The sequence below is a fragment of the Melopsittacus undulatus genome, chromosome 8 (assembly GCF_012275295.1).
Source record: "Melopsittacus undulatus isolate bMelUnd1 chromosome 8, bMelUnd1.mat.Z, whole genome shotgun sequence".
Taxonomy (NCBI): domain Eukaryota; kingdom Metazoa; phylum Chordata; class Aves; order Psittaciformes; family Psittaculidae; genus Melopsittacus; species Melopsittacus undulatus.
This window is the reverse complement of record NC_047534.1, coordinates 55,514,873-55,534,481: the sequence shown is the minus strand read 5'-3', so window position 1 is coordinate 55,534,481 and position 19,609 is coordinate 55,514,873. Positions and strand designations below refer to the sequence as shown.

The 19,609-nt window shown below is 46.5% G+C and overlaps 1 protein-coding gene across 3 annotated transcripts in view; it reads right to left on the bottom strand.

Annotated features, from left to right (window-relative positions):
- Positions 1–1,243: 1,243 nt before the first annotated feature.
- The window catches only part of TUBGCP2 (tubulin gamma complex component 2), a 31,664-nt gene continuing 13,298 nt past the window's right edge, over positions 1,244–19,609 (bottom strand). For all 3 annotated transcript variants that reach the window (XM_034065518.1, XM_034065517.1, XM_034065519.1), the window contains exons 11-18: positions 18,886–19,066; positions 18,094–18,266; positions 16,624–16,752; positions 15,250–15,370; positions 11,049–11,192; positions 10,347–10,475; positions 9,306–9,469; positions 1,244–1,600 (exon numbers count right to left, since the gene is read on the bottom strand). In XM_034065518.1, the coding sequence (XP_033921409.1) occupies positions 1,495–1,600; positions 9,306–9,469; positions 10,347–10,475; positions 11,049–11,192; positions 15,250–15,370; positions 16,624–16,752; positions 18,094–18,266; positions 18,886–19,066 (1,147 nt within the window). In that variant the 3' untranslated portion in view covers positions 1,244–1,494. The remainder of the gene's footprint in view (positions 1,601–9,305; positions 9,470–10,346; positions 10,476–11,048; positions 11,193–15,249; positions 15,371–16,623; positions 16,753–18,093; positions 18,267–18,885; positions 19,067–19,609) is intronic.

Here is a 19,609-nt window from a genome sequence, read left to right as displayed (position 1 = left end):
CAGCTGTTGCAGAGCTCCAACACCAGGGACAAGCTTCCCCCAAGGTGGCACAGAAACCAGGAGAGCCAAGCGCTGCTCCAATGTCTCCTCTTCCTCCTCCCAACTTTTCCTTAACTCCCTCCTAAACAGACAGGTTTACATAGAAAACAACACATACAGGGTTCACCCTGGACACCCCTCATCCCGTCTGCTCCTGACCTGTGCTCTGTGAGCAGCATCCTTTGGGATTACTCACAGATGGGTGCCTGGAAATCTGTGCTCAGTGTCCAAAAGGAAGGTTTCAGAAGCATCCATTATTGCTGCTGTGGGTCGGTGCTTGCTGGGTAATGATGGACCATTCATCTATGAACAGCTTCAGGCCTCATCTGGTTCAAACTGCACCAAAAGAGGAGCCACCAACGCTGCTCACAGGGGTAAGGGACCGTGCGTGACCAAGGGTGGTACAGGGCAGCCTCTCCTCTCCCCTCCATCCTGAGCTCAAAGGACAGGCAAGGATCAATCTCCATCCATAGAAACTGAATGGAAGCAGCAGGTCAAGTTCTCCAAGCCCCCCCAGACTGAGGGGGCAGCTCCATTGGGGGCAATAGGAAACCCTTCCCCCTGAACTGCACAAGTGCTTTCCCAGGTGATGCTGGGTGAGGACTTGGTGCTCAAGCTTGACCTTCAGATGCAGGAACCCAGTCCTCCAGACCCCAGACTGGTGGTCTCCATCCTCCCCATGGGTCTCTCCCTCTGCCAAGGTGCAGGACCAGCTGCAGGCCAGCAGAGCAAGAACCTGGCTCTAACACTTGAGAAGGTCCTCGCAAAGGAGGTGAGGGGAAGGAGGCATTAACAAGAGCTCTGGATCCACAACCCTCGCATGCTTCCCTGGTCTCACACTTGTCACTGAGGCCTCTGGCATGTGTTTTCATTACCCTTTGTTCCTCCCAGCACTATCTTCCACCCTCTACCATATCCGCTCCTGATATCCAAGCAATTCCTAAGGCTGAACAACTCAAGGTACCCTCATAGCCCTCTGCTGAGGACCTGGCCAATATAGTATGAACATCACCTACCTGCTCAGCAGCGAAGCCCATCTCCTCAGTCAGAGCAGCTGATCGGCTCCATTCCAGCAATGCCCCAGTTAGGCTCTCCTCCCAGAATAAAGCTGCATGGCAGCTGAGCCAGATCTCTGTGAGCATATCAGCATCTCGCCAGAGGAAAGCCCAATCCGCACCCTGGTTGTGCCAACAGACACAATAACCACCCTTATTCCATTTATTTATCTTACAACACACACACAGTGCAGTAAAAAAAGGACCTGACAGAAGCCTCTCGGAGGAGAAAGCCCATCATAAACATCCCCCATTGTCCCATAATGGACAACCCTTAGGGTCTGCTATCAGTCAGCTCACGTCAGTTCCGAATGCAGGGGGTCTGGTGCTCCCAGCTTGAGGTGGGTGAGTGTTGGGGTCTCTGCTGGTGCAGAGGTGGGAGGGCATCAGCAGCAGGGTCTCACTGGGCAGGCACAGCCGGGCGGGCAAGCAGGGGAGCTGCCTTCTGGCTGCGCTCAGCAGACATGTGCTCCAGGCGCTCCGTGTAGAACCCATTGAAGTCCAACCTGAGAGACAAAAGCCCCACAAGTTTCAGCTCAGCTGCCCCCTAGGGCCTGGTGCTCATGGGCATGGAGGGGATGCAAAACAGGGCACGGAGATGGACTGAGGGGTGTTGGGTGAGGAGAACCCCCCATAACCTGCCTTCAGTGTGTGCTTGAGCCCAGAACCTCCCTTCTGCTGGGCTGCACCCCCAGAGTGTGAGCAGCAGCTCAGGGAGGGGATCCTGCCCCTCTGCTGTGCTCTGGGGAGACCTGAGAGCAGCTCCAGTGCCTAAAGGGGCTGCAGGAAACCTGGAGAGGCAACCTACAAGATGCCTTGGAGCAGCTGCTCCAGTGGAAGGGGTCCCTGCCTGTGGCAGGGGTTGGAGCTGGATGAGCTTTAAGGTCCCTTCCAACTCAAACCATCCTTGGTTTCTGTGATTCTGTGAAAGCCTTTTACAGGGTGAGATGAATTTTAGAATGATATTGGTTCAAATGAGGGATGTGAAGCAAAGCAGGTCTCACTGTGGGAAGCAGCAGAGGATGCACTGCAGCACAGACCTCTCCAGTGCTTCAGTGCCCCTGCCCACAGCCTTGCTCTTCTCCAGCCATGGCCCCTGGCAAAGTCTCTCCCATGGCATGAATGCAGCCACACCACAGTGGGCTCTGGACCTGCCATCCCCAAGAGGCCTGGGTAGATGCAGTGACTGGTCCGGAGTGAGATGGGGATGTCTGCACTGTGCCATAGGCTGTTGTCAGTGCCACCTCTTCTGTGCTTATCCCTTGATAGACAGCTAAATTTCACCTGTTCTTTACATTGTAAATACATCAGGAAGGACCAACTGCTGCTTCTCCAGAGCCATGGCTTGACCACACTGCCCTGGAAACCTGTCACTTGGGGACACAGTGCCAGGGCTGAGGGCTCCTCAGTCCCTGCATCTTCCTGACCCCTTCCCACCGCTCCTTAATACCACCACTGAACTATGGTTCAGATGATTCCCATATGAAATCCACCATTTATCCACTGAATGCTGCATTACCACCACCACCATCACCTTGCTAACACAAGCGTGCTTCAAACAGATCCATGATTCAAGAAGATGAGTAACTGGTTGGAAGATGCTCAGCCAATATCACAACTACTGCTGGTACCTGTGAACACCTCTCTGAAGCATGAGATGCACCCAACCACCTAAACCAAACCAGCAGTAGTTTGGTACAGGCTCCAAAGGAGGTGAAAGCCTGAACTGTAGCCAGGGCAAGAACTCCTCCAGGAAACCCACCAAGGGCAGAGTGACCCAGAAAGCATCAATGGACATGAGCTTGGAGCACTGATCATGCCATTAACACATGCACAGCACGTGGCTTTTCCCAGACTCATTTAGCAAGGACCACAGAAAGCAGTGGGTACAAGGAGTCTCAAGCTCACCTTTCCAATGTGTGCAATTTGATTACAAGCCAACCACTTTAATCCATAAGAGGCAGCCTAAATGAGCCTTCTTTGAGCATTCCCTGCTAGGCAGCAAGGCTGCTGCATGCCTGTGATCTCCCCTGGAGCTCTTCAAAGCAGAGAGAGCTGTCATCTGCTAATGACAGATCTTTGGATCAATCCAAGCTCTCTCTGCACTGCAGCTGGACCACATGCCAGGTAATTCCACCCTTGGGATGCCTTGCAAGGTTTGAGATTCCTTACCTGAGGCTGGGAGATCCCTCCTTACTACCCAAGGCAGAGAGATGATCCGCAATAGATCCTCAGTGACTGATAACACGTGGAATTAACACTACCTGAAATCCATGGGATCAGCTCTTTTAGACATGAACCATTGTCCAAGTCTGAGACAAGGATTGAACCTAGCCCCACCTAAGCTCTATGAGGAGGTTAAAAAGCAAGGGGGGGTCACTCTGAACCTCATGACTCAATGGGAGGGTCTCCAGTTGTTCTCGTTCTTACTCTAAATCAAAGGCTTTTCACCCTCATGCTCTGCCAGTGAGGAGGGCACAAGAAGCCTGGAGGAAGCAGAGACAGGACACCTGACCTGGCCAAAGGGGTATTCCATCCCACAGCCCATTAGGACCAGTATATAAACTGGGGGGAGTGAGTGGGGAGCCACTGATAGCTGCCTGGGGATGAGCTGGGCATCCATCAGCGGCTGGTGAGCAACTGCACTGTGCAGCATTTGGTTTCTTCCTTGGAGTGATGGGGTTTATTCCTTCCCCCTCCCTTCCTCCTCCCCTATTATCATCATCATCAACAACTTTTATTTCAATTATTAAACCATTTTTCTCTCATCCCACAGCTTTTTTACACCCTGTCAGGTTCTCCTCCCCATCCCCCTGAAGGGGGCAAGGGGTGATTTGAGTGCCTGCCTGCTGCTTGGTTGCTAGCTGGGGTTAAACCACAACAGCCTCCCTTAAGTCTTTTGTGTCATCAGTCTCTGTGTAAACACTTCTAAATGGATTCCAAGTCAGTTTTCCTTTGCATGCTTCATCCGTGTAGCAAGTAATAAGAGTGAACCTTGCCATCAAACTTGCTTAAATCACACTTGTATAAATTCACATCAAAACCATCTCTGCAACAGAAGGCAACAGCAGCAAGATCATAATCCTGTCTCCCTGATAAGCTAAACTGATGCCATAAAACCACCCAGCTCCATGCCTGCTGTGACCTTTTAGGCACATTTCTGCACTATCAAGCCAACTAAGACGTGCAGCTCTTAAAGAGATGTGCCCTGGAACACTAAGCAATAGTTGATACAAGCCTGTGAATCACAAGAAAGTTACTCTCAAATTAAGTTGCTCCAATACTAAGTGAATGGGCACAATATTTGAGTTCCATGTTGCTTAACAACCTCACACAAATGGCAACAAATTGTTCCTTGACATTTTTTGGTGACTGCAGAAAACAGAGACTCGACAGATGGAATTTATCTGTTGCTCTATCCTGGTTGAAAAGCTTATGTCTCTTCCGTCCTTTAGGAGTTGTACAAAGGAAACCTGACACTGAGACAGGCACATTTCCCAAGCTTGATTCAAATATAAGGCCAGGACATCAGAGAATCACAGAGTCAACCAGGTTGGAAAAGCCCTTTAAGCTCACCCAGTCCAACCATTCCCAGCACTGCCAAGGCCACCACTGCCCCATGGCACTGAGGCCTCGTCTCCATGGTGTGTGAACCCTTGCAGGGCCGGTGCCTGCAGCCCTGCCCTGGGCAGCCTGTTCCAATGCCTGAGCACCCTGTGGGGCAGGAATTGTTCCTCAGCTCCATCTAAACCTGCCCTGGTGCAGCTTGAGGCCGTTTCCTCTTGTCCCATCCCTTGTTCCTTGGGAGCAGAGCCCAGCCCCTCCTTGCTTTGAGGACCTGTTCCATTTCTATATTTGCTTTATTCCAAACTTCTTGAATGTTGCTTTGCTTCCCTTCCAGCTGTATGTTTAGGGTTAAATGATCTTTGATAACTCCCTCTTAAGAACCCACATGGTGCTTCCTCAAACTCTGCTTACACTTGTTTCTTGCTTTGTGGCTGGAGCTTTTACTCACTGGGGTTGGCATTACTTCATACTGTAAGCTCAGTCATTGCCATTTCCTCCAAACTGCTTTAAGGAAGGATATCTGATGAATGCTAACAGTACTTGATGGGTCAGATTTCTAAGTATTTTGAATTAAGTAATCCTTCTGACAAAGGATGACAAACTAATGCTGTAATTATTCTCTTTTCAGTATTCAATGAAGAAGTGACTGAAGATTTCTCTGCTGTTGCCAAACCCTCTGTCACCACTGCTACTGATGTAGCCAAGGCACCTCAGCAGGACTTCAGCACACTGATGATCTGTGAGTTAATGTGTGAGCTTTCCTGACTGGGAGGAAACCATCAGGATCTCTGTCTTCTCTTGTCTGGTGCTACAGATACGATGGATTCAGTACTGGAAACTGAATAAATACTAACCAGGCCAACTAAAGAAAAGCACAGGACCAGAGTTATGAATAAAAGGGATATTTTGTTATCTATCTTACATGTTGATTATCACCCTTGAAAAGCAGCCATATAAAAAGGTTATCATTTATAAGAAAACACTGACATATCTTATAAACTGCTTCGTTTCTCTATCAAATGTATCATTTCAGATGGCAACCATCCCCGCTCTGGTTCTTGGGTTCCTGTTGCCATAGAGTCCAGGACTCCATCCAATAATCTCTACAGACTGAATGAGAGCTAAATGTCACGTCTGGGCATTCATCATGGGACTTCTACTCTCTAAAACATTGCTGAGCAGCCTGCAGGAATGGAAAGCTGTGTTCTGTGGCATGGCCTGTTAACATGCAGTATTCCAGTTAAGGAAATGGGGACATCTGGTTTGTCAGTAAAGGTCCATCTGTGTCCAGTATCTTGGACTCGTGTAATCCCAGATTAGGGGTCCTGATGACAGTCCTGATGGCATAAAGACTCTGCAGCCCTTGGACACAATGGGGGCATGGAAATACCAGGGGGGCGATTAACTCAGCCCCTCTTCTGAACATCTGGTTGCAGCTTAGGGCATCGTTCTCAATGCAAACTGCTCAGAGAAGCATTTCCTCAGAACCCTCCTGAATCACCAAAGTTCTCCTTTCGCCTGAAGCAGGAAGCACTCATGTAAAACCAACCTCTCCATACTTGTAAGAGCTGGTTCCAGAGCCTCCATAGCTCATGAGTCACCTCCTGCCACAGCTAACACTTGTGTGCGGTCTGTGAAGCACTAAAACATCTGTGTGGTGGAAGTTAGCTCCAGACCATGGCACCATGAACCCACAACTGCATAAGATACACAGCCAGTCTCTATGGTACTCGTCCCACTGTCTTGATAGATGCATAAAGTTGACACAAGGGCACAGAAGCAATGATGGAAGAGGTGAACTTCTGATGCTAAGTGTAGGAGCAGTGCTGACAGGAGCTGCTGTCAGAAAAGGCCTCACATCAGTGTGTGGCATCACACATGATAGAGTGTGATGGAAGGCTGCAGGGCTTGTTGTTGTCTTCCTGAGTAAGCTGAGAACCAGCTCCAGCCTTGGACTCAGCTGGGTGATCCCACCAATGGAACAATCTCCATATGCTCTTTCTTTGCAAGACTCAACGACTGTGGGGTCCTGATGCTCTTCTATTAAAAGAGCAGGTGACTTGGTCCTCAACACTGTGTTGGCCATGCCCTGAGTGACTGTAGTGATGTCCAAGTGGCTGGATCATGGCATTAGTTGCCATTGAGATCTCTGGATGGAGCATCATGAAAAAGCCCATCTGTTAGAACTTGTGCTGGGAATGATAAAAATGTAAGTGCTTGATAAAGAAGGAGGCAGAGCTGGAACACTGAGGAGGAGTAAATGTTCTTGCCTGATGACTCACCTACTTATGGTCTCAGTCCCTGAATCTAGCCTGACTCTGATGCCACTGTAACACCGAGCAGTGATGGCAGCAAGGGGAGCCTAGGAGCTCAATCCCCTTGGCCTGGCAATTCTACAGGTGGATCCAGTCTACAACAGCCCAGTGATGATACAGTGATGCCCAAGCAAATAAAGGTAGACATAAAATGTCCAGAAGGCTGCACCATCATTTCCTAAAAGGAAATGCAGATTTAGCTGTCCTGGTTAGTCCTGAAAGGAACAGGAATCATTTGTACTGTTGGGGCCTCACCTTGAAGACTTTCCATGATAAGGAGACCCTCTGACTCCAGTCACTTCAGAAACAGAGTGAATCAGTGTTATTGCCACTGCAGAGAAGGGGCCATCTCCTACCCTCCCAATTCAGGGACTGAGAATCAACCAACAAGGGCAGTTCTGGTGGTTGGAATAAAAGCTCCCATTCTGACAGGGAGCAGAAGCATCAAAGTTCAGAGCAGCAAGTAATTCTTTGCACTGCATTTCCTTTCAGATGCCTGTAAGTATCCCTGCCCTCCTTAAGTAAGGAATACAATCCTACAAGGAAGCAGGCAAGGCATGTAATTCTCTACAGTGCTGTGGGAGCTGGTGGGCTAGACTGGACTCCTGTAAGCATCCACGGTAACAGAGATGACAGGTTTCAGTGTTCCACCTTGGTCTCAGCTGTGACCATGTCCTCAGAGCAGCAGATGCTAACACAGGAGGCCAGGGGCTGTGTAAACACATGGTAGTTCCTAACCAACAAGTTCTCAGAAGTAAAGAACAACCAGAAGCCCAGATTCCTGCTGGAATAGTTCCCAAAACAACACTTGCAGAGGCTGATACCAGGAATCCTGGACAGCTCTGTCAGATGCTGTTACAAAAGGATGATGAAAGCTTCAAGAGACACAGGATGAGGAGCACACACCAACCTGCTTCAAAAAGCCCATTCCTAAACCTTTTCTCTCTGTGTTTTCCAGTGTACCACATCTGAGCGGAGGTGTAAGGGTTATCAGCCAGCCATAAAAGCCATCTGACACAGGAGGGCAGTGAACAGTACTTAATGGTTGCAGGTTCATGTTCTTGTTTTCCTGAAGGCTAAGCTAAAGGATGAGAACAACCAACAAAGTACATCTCACAAAGACCAAAGGAAGCAGAGGAGCACTAATAATACACTTAAATAAAACAAAACGGAGGACAAAGAACAGGAAAAAGCTCAAAGTATCCTTTAGTCCTATGTGGTTAACAAGGATTGGGGCATGAATCCCTGCAGCACCAAGGGAAGAAAGGAAATGCATGTGATGTACCAGTTATCAGGCACATTTATGAATGCAATTATGCATCACTAACAATTGATTCTAGCATGTCCACCACTGAAAAGCATTACAGATTTAGACAAATATTACTCTTATAGGTAGGGAGTGCTCCTTAGTAAAGTAAGGGGTTTCCTCATAAAAAGATGAAAGGAAACAACTGACACCTAAACATGACCTGCATTTCTGGCTGTCCCAACAGCAGCTGGTTACAACTGTTTATACATGAAAATAAGACTACAGCTGGGCTCACAGCCAGCATGAAGAAACTAATGGATGTTCAGGGTAGCAGGATCTACTCATTTGGGTTGGAAAGGACCTTAAGATTCAAGTTTCAAGCCGCTGCATGGACATGGACATCTCACACTAGAGGATCACAGTGAGAAGCATTCTGCTGGCATAGAACATGGGCTCAGCTCACAGAGTCTTAGAGCATTATCTACAGTTCTTCAAAGCTAGAAGTACGAGGGCAGGTCCCTCCATGCTACACCAATCTATAACACAGACCCTACAAAGCCCAACAACACTAATATGTATAACCATTATAGCAAAACCAAACGTTTATCCTTCCAAAAAAGGCCTTGTGCATCTCATCTAATTTTCTCTGTCTCTGAAGCTAGCAAGTATGGATGAGGCAACTACGAAAACCTTAATTCCTATTAAGGGCTGCTTATTTAAATACTTAAAAGGTGTGAACTTAAAACAAAATAGCCACTTATGATCAATCCCTTGCATCATTTATCATACTGGAATAGTCATGCTGTATTCAGGAATCAGCTTATTCACTGACTGCACATTGAGACAATCCCCAATACAACTAACGCTTGTGTTACAACATTAATAGACACATTTCACATAAACCAAAGGAATGTGTGAGGTTTTAAAGCATTGCACTGAAATGCAAAGCAAGATTTCTTAGGATTTCAGTGTTTTCATTGATGGGGCAGACATGCACAGTTATAAACAACAATCTATCCTTCCTGAGCTGCATTTGGGAGCCACAGAAGGGAAGTTACAGCGAGAAAACTATTGGCTCACCTGTAGATGATGTTGAGCATGCTGTGCTCACAGTCATTGGTGCTGTAAACACTCAGTTTGTCCAACAGGTCCAGCAGATGGGTTGAGAAATTGCTGTCAAACTTGTTGATTGTTGCTTCAAAGCCAGATGTCAGGTGGAGGTTGTCAGCATGCTCTGCTAAAAGCTATCAAGACAAAGGCATAGTGGCCCCATGTGTTTGCTGATTTGCACTTGCCAAAGAGATGCAATTGTTCCTTCCCTATTTCTTAACCTGCTCAAGAAAACCTGCCATAGAGTTTAACAGTTGCTCAGCCACTAAAATAAACCCTTCAAAGCTCCTGGTAGTTGGACACCTTGCTATGCCTATCTGGGAGAACCCCACAGTAGATCCCAGTACACTTACCCTCAAATATATGCTGTCATTATTCATTTTCAAGAAGGAAAACCCAGTAAGCAGAAAGTGAGTGTTGCCTATGACAGGCTGTAACCTCTGGAGCACTCTGCCTGCCTTGCACTGTGATGGACCCTACCAGCTGTGTGCCAGGACAGGGGCTTTCAGCAGGACAGGAGGCAACCTGCTAAGCACAGAGCAGGCCAAATTGCTTAGTACATGTGCATCTAGATAGAGAAATATGAACTAAACAGATGCCCCTGATGGGAAAGGGGTAGGCTGCAAACAGTCGCACCCAACAGTGTATTGGCTCATCCATCACAAAGTGTTAGCTCTGGAAATAACAAGTACTCAAGTTGCAGAAAGCCTGTATGTGGGTACCCACTGCACAGCTGAAAACACAACTAAGGACTTAAAAGCAAGCGTAAGGACTGCTGTGGGAGAAAGGGTCTTCAAAACAGACTTTGAGAACACCAGCAGCACTCCACACTACCCCAAAACCACTCACAGCTCAGTAAAGGTTCTGCTTTGAGGCCATAGGTGCTTTAGAAACTAGGAAGGCTTATCTGCAAGAGGTAAGACCCTGACACCAGGGTAAGCTACCCTGACCAGACTGCAACCCAGGCAGCATCCACAGAGGAAGAGACCCAGTTGTCCATCCGCATCCTACCTTGTTAGTCAGCTTCTTCTTCGCAGTCTCTTCAGCACGCTCCTCCTCTGTTGGTGGGCCCAGCATTGTGCCATGCTCCAGGGTGAGCCTGTCCATCTCACTGTCCAGCTTCATGCTCTGGGTGAACCTCTTGGAAGAGCAGAGGGTTGTGGAAATGTTTAGATCCCTTTTTCCAGTCATGGCAAAGCATGAGGCTGACCCCGTTCTGCTGGCCCTGCAGCTAACTACCTTGCATGAAAGCTACCTCTGAGATGAAGCTTGTGATATTAATACACAAAGCTCCCTAAACCCAAAGAAAGGTGTTGTTTGGGCTCTTTTTTAAAGCTATGGGCTAGAGTGTGCCCACAGAGATCAGTCTCCATGGGTCCATTCACCAGTCCTGGCCTGACCCTCAAGAAAGCATGCTGGAAACTACAGAGCCCTACAACTTACACCTCATGTTCTGCTGCACGACTGGCTGAAGACAGGCAATTCAGTTCATATGAACCTGATCCCAGCAGTGAAAAAGAAGAGCATAGAGAATTCTGTGGAGGGAGAAGCCCCAGAAACCATATGGGAGAAAGGATGCACAGTCTAAAGCCTGCTGGTGGGAGGAACAGAGGCTCTTTCATGTGCATCAAGGACAAGAGGGTTTGGGTTATGTAAATGGACTGTCCTAACTGGCTGGCAGTGGCAGGGTCAACATGGGGAGGCTGTACCTACCTGCATGCAGTTTGTGAACATGACACAGACAGACATCAGCTTGGAGAATATCTTCAGCAGCTCTGGGTTGGTCAGCATGCAGTCCTTCAAGCAGTTGTCCAAGAAGCTGGTGTGGTGGCTCAGGACATCGTCAATATTAGATGCCTGTGATGGTACAGTGCAATAATGAAAAGCCAAGCCAGGACTGCTGTGCTGCACTGGACCAAAGCTCTAACACAGCAGTGACCTCCTAAACATGCTCTAGGGCACGTTGAGAGATTTCTCCTATCTTTCATCTTTGAGAAACATCCAGAGATGGACACTGTATTTGCATCACTGCATTTGACTGCCCTTCACAGGCTATTTACCCTTGTATTTGTCACATTACCTTCTCAACCAAATTATGTTTTCTTTAATCACCCAAGCCCTCCACTAGAAAGGAGGCTCAGAATGGAGCTATCTGCTTTATGAACATGCACTTCCTTTGCTTTTCAATCTGCCTGTCATGCTCACTCCTACCTTCACCATCTCAGTAGTCAGCTGCAGTAAGTGGAAAAGAGAAAAATAAATCAAAGAACCTCAAATGTCAGTAAGTTTAGGAGGCTTAAAACATACAGGTTATTCAGAAACGTATTTTAGGAGCATAATAAGGAACTGGGACATGAAGTGTTGCAAGGATTCTTCAAGGTTTTGGTCTAGCTCTGCTACTTCAAGGGGCTGTTTCAGTCTCAGGTTTTAAATGATAGATTAAAAATCCCCTATCACTCCATACAGATACAGGATGTGCTGAAGCTGAGAACACAAGTCAGGCTTTGGGAAGAACTATAGGACTAAGATTGCCAAGGTATTCACACTGCTACATAAGGATCAATAGCAATACCCCCCCCATAACCTTTCAGACAATTAGTACAGAAGAGGGATAAATGCTGTTTTCTAATGCAATGAAGATGCTAGTTGTGTGGAGGAAGACAATGAAGTTTTGAAGATGAAGATACTAGTTACAGCCTTAGAAAGAAAGCACCTTAACTTCAAGTGGAAACGCACAAGAGAATTCTGGCAAATGAAAAACCACTACATGAGATCAGTGAGGATCATCCTTTTCCCTCCTAAAATACAAATGAAAGGAAAAGACTGCCCCAGTCTGTAGGCTATGGAGGATAAAGAGCCAGTTCTGCATCCTCTGTTTGGAAATACATGATACTTTTCTTTAAAGCAAGTAAGATTTAAGCCAGGAGCTGGGATATGTCATGGTGAGCAGCTCTTTTAAAGGGCTGCCTAATGTAGTGGTTGCTTAAACAGCTTCTTTAGCTGGCAGTGTTGAGATGTTCAACTCCTGTGTACCCATGGCACCATCTGACCCACAGGCACCAGACCTCTCCTGACCCAGCACTGGTAGAAGGCACGTTCTACCTCCCAGAGATTTAAAAGCCATGAAGGACATTGATGAGGATGGGAGACAAACAGACATCTGGATTAAACCTCAAAGACTTTCCTAGACTTCTCCTTCTTGCCATACAGCCATTTAACACCTTTTTCCAGCGCCAGCAATGTCACTTTATACCTGTTATCTCAGCATCTCTGGCAGGCTAAAGAAGCTCACAGATGGTCCACTTGGGCTATCAAAAAGGTTTGGACTATAGATGTCTTTTGGGAATCATCTCCTTTGACAAACTATAAATTGGCAAATTCCTTTTTGGAACTGAAATAAAAATGCTTCAACAGTGCTAATAGCTCTGAAGAAGCAAAGAAACTCAGGGGCTGAGAGCCAAAGCAAAGAGGGATCTTCAGACAGAAAGAGTCAGGAGATTGTCTTTCCTGAACAGGGAATGTCCTGCGTGCCTACTGCACTTAACAGTCTCCTCTAGGACACCTGGAATCAGCAGAGACCGAAAGGACATCAGTATGGAAGAACCTGGGACAGGATACCTTGAACAAGTGCCTCAATGCAAGTAAAGTAAACTGAGAATAACGTTTTGAAAACCTAAACTTACAACAAAACCAAGAAAATACCCTTCTTTCAGATCATCCAGAAGCTTAATGTATAAACTCTTCTTGTTCAGAAGTCCTCACCAAGAATATGCAGCTATATTCATAATCCTAGACCTGGATTGAGGAAAAAGGATGTCAGGGCACCAAAAACTGGTGGTTAGCTGGCTCCAGAACAACTTGCAGGTGCACAGGAGAAACTAAGGCAAGGTGACCTGACTTTAAAGGCTCACCAGAGAGATGCTGAGGCTTGATGGGGATGGCAGGAGTGCTGAGCTGTTTGGTACCTCAGATATAGCATATCTTATAGCAGCCTTCCAGTATCTGAAGGGGGCCTATAGGGATGCTGGGGAGGGACTCTTCATTAGGGACTGTAGTGATAGGAGAAGGGGTAAGGGGTTAAAACTTAAACAGGGGAAGTTTAGATTGGATATAAGGAAGAAGTTCTTTACTGTGAGGGTGCTGAGGCACTGGAATGGGTTGCCCAGGGAAGCTGTAAATGCTCCATCCCTGGCAGTGTTCAAGGCCAGGTTGGACAGAGCCTTGGGTGACATGGTTTAGTGTGAGGTGTCCCTGCCCATGGCAGGGGGGTTGGAACTGGATGATCTTAAGGTCCTTTCCAACCCTGACTATTCTATGATTCTATATGTTATTTTTTTCACAGTACAAGAGGAAAAGATGCACAACCCAGAAGTGTCTGATCACAGGGTGACCACCAGAGGGAAGAATAAAAAGGTGATGAACATCTGCGTCCTGTTCCCTCACAATAGCTGGGGCTCCCTAACACCAGTCCCAATACAGCAGCCCCACAGTGGGTAAGGAAGCTGAGAAGGACCAAGAGGGACACAGTGTCACTTGAGATAGCAAAAATCACTACAGCCATCACAATGGTCATGCTGCACAATAAGCAAGCTTGAGGAATGGATCACTGATCACCTGCTTTAATTAATTAAGCACTGCCTGGCACAGCCTTTGCCTGCTTTGAGTGGTATAAGCCAAGACATACAAAACTCACAGCACTTCCTAAAGACCTTCTCAAGCTGTCTCTTGGCAGGAAGGAGATGGCATCAGGTCAGATTCCCTCCCTTGGCAAAGTGCTCTGTCTAAAGAAGATGTATCTGCAGCATTGCTGTGGCCTTCAGAAGATCTGCCAGTGCTCAGGCATCATCCTTCATTTGTCTGTTGAACTTCCACAATAACTCTGTATGACCCAAAAGTCTAGACCTTTACCACAGTCAGGTAAAAGAGGAAGGGAGAGAAGAGCTTGTTCTGGACAGACAGAATAGTCCTTGTTCTGTTTGGTGACAGATTGTTTTCTCTGTTGTTGAGGATGGAAACAACAAACCTGATGAGAGTAAAACCAGACATGAGAAGACTTTTATGGACTTCTTGACTAGCCTGTTCTGAAAGACAAACTCCCAATGTCTTCTCATTCTTGATTTAAAACAGGCAGGTGGGACATTAGCTGAGAACATGCTCATCTCTGAGATAATAAAGCCATCTCACATGCCCATCAGGAGATAGAAACCAATTCCTGCAGTTATTGCTATGGCAAGGAGTTAACTTCTGGAGATGTTACTGACTTGGATTAGGAAACCAGAAATACTCTGTAGCACACCTGGAAAATCCCACAGCTCAGAACAGTACATCCCCGATAGGAACCAAATGATGCCAGCCATGCTTTGCCCAGATACCCTCTCTGGCAGGCATAAAACTCAGTGGGAAGTGAGCTTAGCCTCTCCCAGGTACCACCAGAGCAGAAAAGCTGCAGTGGGAATATACATGTGGCATAGCCTCCTGAATAAGGAAGGCCCTGCTTTAAAACAGATAGTCCTAACATGCCAGTCTGTGGCAGCTTCATGGAAGAGAAAGCATAGACTTTGCTTTTAAGAGTCAGCCATGAAATCAAGTGAAGATATCTGGACCAGTTCATGAGCACTGCATCCCGCATCCTTCTTCCTTTTCCATAGTTCTCCTTCTTTTGAGCAGAACACCACCTTCAGATAACAAGGTGCAGAGCATGAACTGGACATAGATAGGAAGATGCAGCACAGGAAAGGGATATAAGACTAATAAATCCAAAAGGTGATGTAGAACAACAGCAGTCTTTGTAGTGTGATAAGTGAAGTGCCTCCAACAGAACTAACAGACACCTGCATTAGGCATTTTCTCCCTGTAGCAAATCTGATACCTTCAGACCTCTGTTCTGACTTCTCTCGAGCACACACACACTCACCAGCTTCAGGTTCTTCTCCAGAATGTGCCATGTTGGCTCCATCACTTCAAACATCATGTAATACTGGATATTCTGTACAAAATTCAGCATCCGCTGCCGCAGTGTGAAAGCACCAGCAAACCTAGGGGAGAAATCACACCCACACAACTGAGCGCTAGCAAATGCCATGGAGAACTATCACCAGGCTTGCACAGTCAAGCAGAGCTAAATATTTCTGTCCTGGCAAATTCACTGCTGCAGCGTGAGAGGGATTATAAAGTCAATGCAAACCGTCTCTGTTTTCCACCTATTCAACTGGCTTTGCCTCAGTTACTACAGTCAAGAGTTTTGAACCTGTCATAGACTGGACAATTACTTTGAATATTTGCTTATATTCAACTAGACAGTTAATATTACATATTAAAGCAATTAGTGTAACTATCCAGCTCATTAGTAGGGCAAAATTGAAGCAGATGAATGGTTTCTAGCCTTAGCTGTTAAAGGAACACTTAAAATATTCTATGCCTTGCATCAGTATGTTCAGGGGATCCAAATATTTAACCAAACCACCTGCTATCTAAGGTATTTAATGCAATTTCACTAAGGTGAAATAGAACAGTGGGATGACATAGAGGTTCTTACAATGTTGACTTATGCAGGCTCTGTGATAGCAAACTAAGAACTGACTTCAGCAAACTGTGTCGGGAGAGGTGGGGGATACCCACCATAGGGGTTTTCAACCATGGCTGCCCTGTTCCCTGCTGTTGTCCTGTGAGCTGGAGGTTGGACTAGGGACCCTCACAGGTCTCTGCTGCTACACCTCTGCTACACATAGGAGAACCAGAGCTACAGTCCTGTTGGCTAAGGTGAGGCAGTGTTAACTTGCTGGGGTCTGCCTCACTCTCCAAACAGGTGGAACAAGATAGGATGGTTTGCTGGGAAACCCCCCCACCATTTTTACTTTGTTCAATCTGTATCAGACCAAACATCAATGGAGCTGTGTGAAGGTCACAGGTCCTTGCTAGGGGTCTGGCCAGAAGAGAAAATGTTGCTTTGGAACTACTGGGGTGCTTACTAATCTTGCTGATGCTAAAGTAGTGACCAAGAATATGGATATATGGGAACAGATGTCCTCGGCTGTAAGTGTTCCATGTGCTAAGGCTAAAGACCACTTCTTCCTTTCCAAATCTACATGCCAAAAAAGAGGAACGAGCTGAGCAGCACAAAGATTATTGAGCAGATACTTCCTACTGAAAACCTCAAATGTTATGGTTTGATCTCTCTCAGCCTGCAAGAAACTTGTAAGGATCATTTTCACACCAAAATGATCTGATCTAACTAGCAAGAAGGAAACCCAAACCTTCACAGCTGATAAGGGAGAAAAAAAGACCATACCACTTAGCTGAATGCAGGGAGAATTGCTTGGCCGTCTTATTGCTGATCCAAACATTGCACAGCTGCCTTTCCACATGTTTGCAATAGAACATGTGTCTGAAAAGCATTTGGTATCTTGTCAGTGCTTTCCTGGAACGAAAGGAGACACCCATCCAGATTAGCCCTGTTCTGATTGACAGACTAAGCCGTGAAGGCTGAGCCTGCCCAAAGGCAAAAAGACATTACAGAACATGCTCCTTACACCTTCAGCCACACAGATCCACACTGAAACAATTCAAACCAAAGGAAGAACAAAATCACATTTGTTGCCAACCCAAAGGATTTCTCTCCAAGGAGTCCCTCCCCTGTATTTCCTGCCAGCTGGTACATCACCAGCCTCCTTCTTCAGCTCCATCAGGATACCTGCAGGGAGGTCACTCATGAAGATGCTGGGCCAGGGGGATAAAAGCCTGAGGTCACATACCCACTGCACTAAGATGGTTACAGTCAGCAAAACAAATCACCAGGATTCTCCACAAGGATGAAGAAAAAGCTGTAACCAAGCTACAGGCAGCATTACCCCATCAGCAATGCACTGTCAGAAGCAGATGGGGATGCTTATTTATAGCTTCGGGGACTGGATTCAGGTCTGCGTTCAGACACTTCAGTGTAGGTGTCTACAGAGCTCCAGTCGATACAGTTCATGAAACCTTACCAAGTACTATTTTCACTTCCATGGCTACCACCAGAGCTAACACACTCACTCTGGAAGAAAGAGACAATTTCAAAAGCACCATGTCATTAGAAACACCCCCTGTGTCAACTGCTTCTTTAAAGGGGAAATTAAGGGACAAGCTATTTGTTGGTGTGTGACGATCCCACATCTGTCACCCTGCTCATCTAACACTGCCTGTCACACTGCCCTGCCTCACAGGGTTTGCCAGGAAAACAGGAGGCAAATCCCTACAGGAAAATGAACCCTCGTTTAGTCCCCCATAATACAAATAAATGCAAAACAGCTTGCTGCAGCAATTATAGCAACAGCCTTTATCCTACTAGTGGGCAACCAGGGATACCAGAAAGTGCATTTTTACCACTCTCCACATTTGATTCTTGGATGGAAATCCTCTTGTGAGAGTTCACGTTCTCAGGGAAGGTACTTCAGAAAGCCATGAACAAATGAAAGCTAAGTGACCAGTCACAAGCAAAATCAGGCTGAGAAAGGATGCTTTCATGCTGAAAGCATCCTTTGAGCTCTCTTCCCACCATATGAAATCACAGTTTGACTTTCTGAGCATGCCTTAGTAGGGTTCTACTGAAGACACAATCCATATTCCAAGTGGAGCAAGCACCAAAGCATTCCTTGCTAGTCAGCAACTTGTGACATCACTTTAAAGATACAGACTTTCCAGTATTTTGCTGTGTGGAAATTTGCTTCACTGCCATTCAAAAGCTTTTGCCTTTTATTCCTTCAGCAGATTGATATCTTACCTGTTTATAATAAGGGACAGAGGCCACTTAACAATGTAGTCAAAGGAAAATGCTTCCAAACCACTGAGAGTGAGCTCTGTGGGATCTGCACTGATGATAGCCTTCTCTTGTTTTGTTTCTATAGCCAATACTCTCAAGAGCTGTGTAATGAGGTCATGGGGCATCAAGTCAATCTATAAAGGAAGAGCAGGGACAAAAATGAAGCCCCAGGATACTCACAACTACTGCACAGCAACAGACATGTGGCAGAAGTGCAAGTTATCAGTCATTCTCAGGTCATCAGACTAATCTAGGAAGCAATAGTAAATGGTATGATCTGGAATGGAGCAGCAGACACCAGAGCAGTGTTGCTGTAGTGGTTAACAATCAGCATACAAAATGCTGCTCTCCCTTGCTCTCAGCCTCTTTATCCAGATTTCACACTTCCCAGGCACAGCCTCTGTGCTGCTTCACATCTGTAAAAGATGCAGTCAATACATAGGACTTCTAATCAGGTGTTCTCTTGTACTCCAACGTGAGCACCCAAGCTGAGAACAAGCATGAGAGACACAGCACTGCTTCCACTTCATCCTGGGGCCACCCAAAAGCACCTTCTCCATGTTCAAACCAGCAAGAAAACACAGCCAGGGGAGGTGCTACCTGTTGCTAATCTGGATGAAATAGAACTTAACCCAGAGAAATGACAGTCACCAGTTCTCTTTTCCTCCACTGTACATTCAGCAGGTTCTTAGAGGCATGCACATCTTCCCAAATCATGGCAAGCCTTCTCCAATTCAATCACTTTCTGCTTACCTTTAAATCATCCTTGAAAGGATCTGTGTTGGCTGTGCTCATTCGCAGGGCTAATTCAAGCAGAGCCTCTAGCCTTGTGGTTATGATGTCATCTACAGGCTTCTTGAGCTCTTCTTCTGTGAGATCCATGAAGTGAACAAAAAAGTCCCCTTGATCCATCAGGAAATAGTGTTTTATAGATCTGCTCAAGAAAACGAAGGGACAATTGACTGTGTTTATAAAAGCTCAAGTTAATCCATATTAAACCTAAAGGAACAAAAGCAATCAATTCAGCCAGCCTGCTGGGGTTGATCACAAAATGTTCCTCTTCATGGAGAACACACTGCCACAGATAACCAATCTGGAGACTAGTCTTATGCATGTGTCCTCCTCCCTACCACCTCAGTCAGGGTATACGCAGAGCCATTCAAGAGGCAGTTGGCAATTCAGAGCAGAGTCCTGAACTCCTCTGTATGAACAAGTATCTTTGCTGATAGAGGTACTTGTGTTGACTTTTGCTACAGTAGGATGCATAAACTTCAATCTTCACTTGGTGCCAGGGAACCAACTGCAGTGGGCCAGAAGCTTGGAGATAACTCAGAGGAGTAACTGGTAACTGCAGCTTTCAAAGCAAAACTAGGGCCAGCACATCCTTAACACAAGATGATTGCAGACTCCTGATCACTGCCAATTTGGGATGATGCTCAGCCCCACTGTTTACCTGATTGTCATTCCTCTTTTGAAC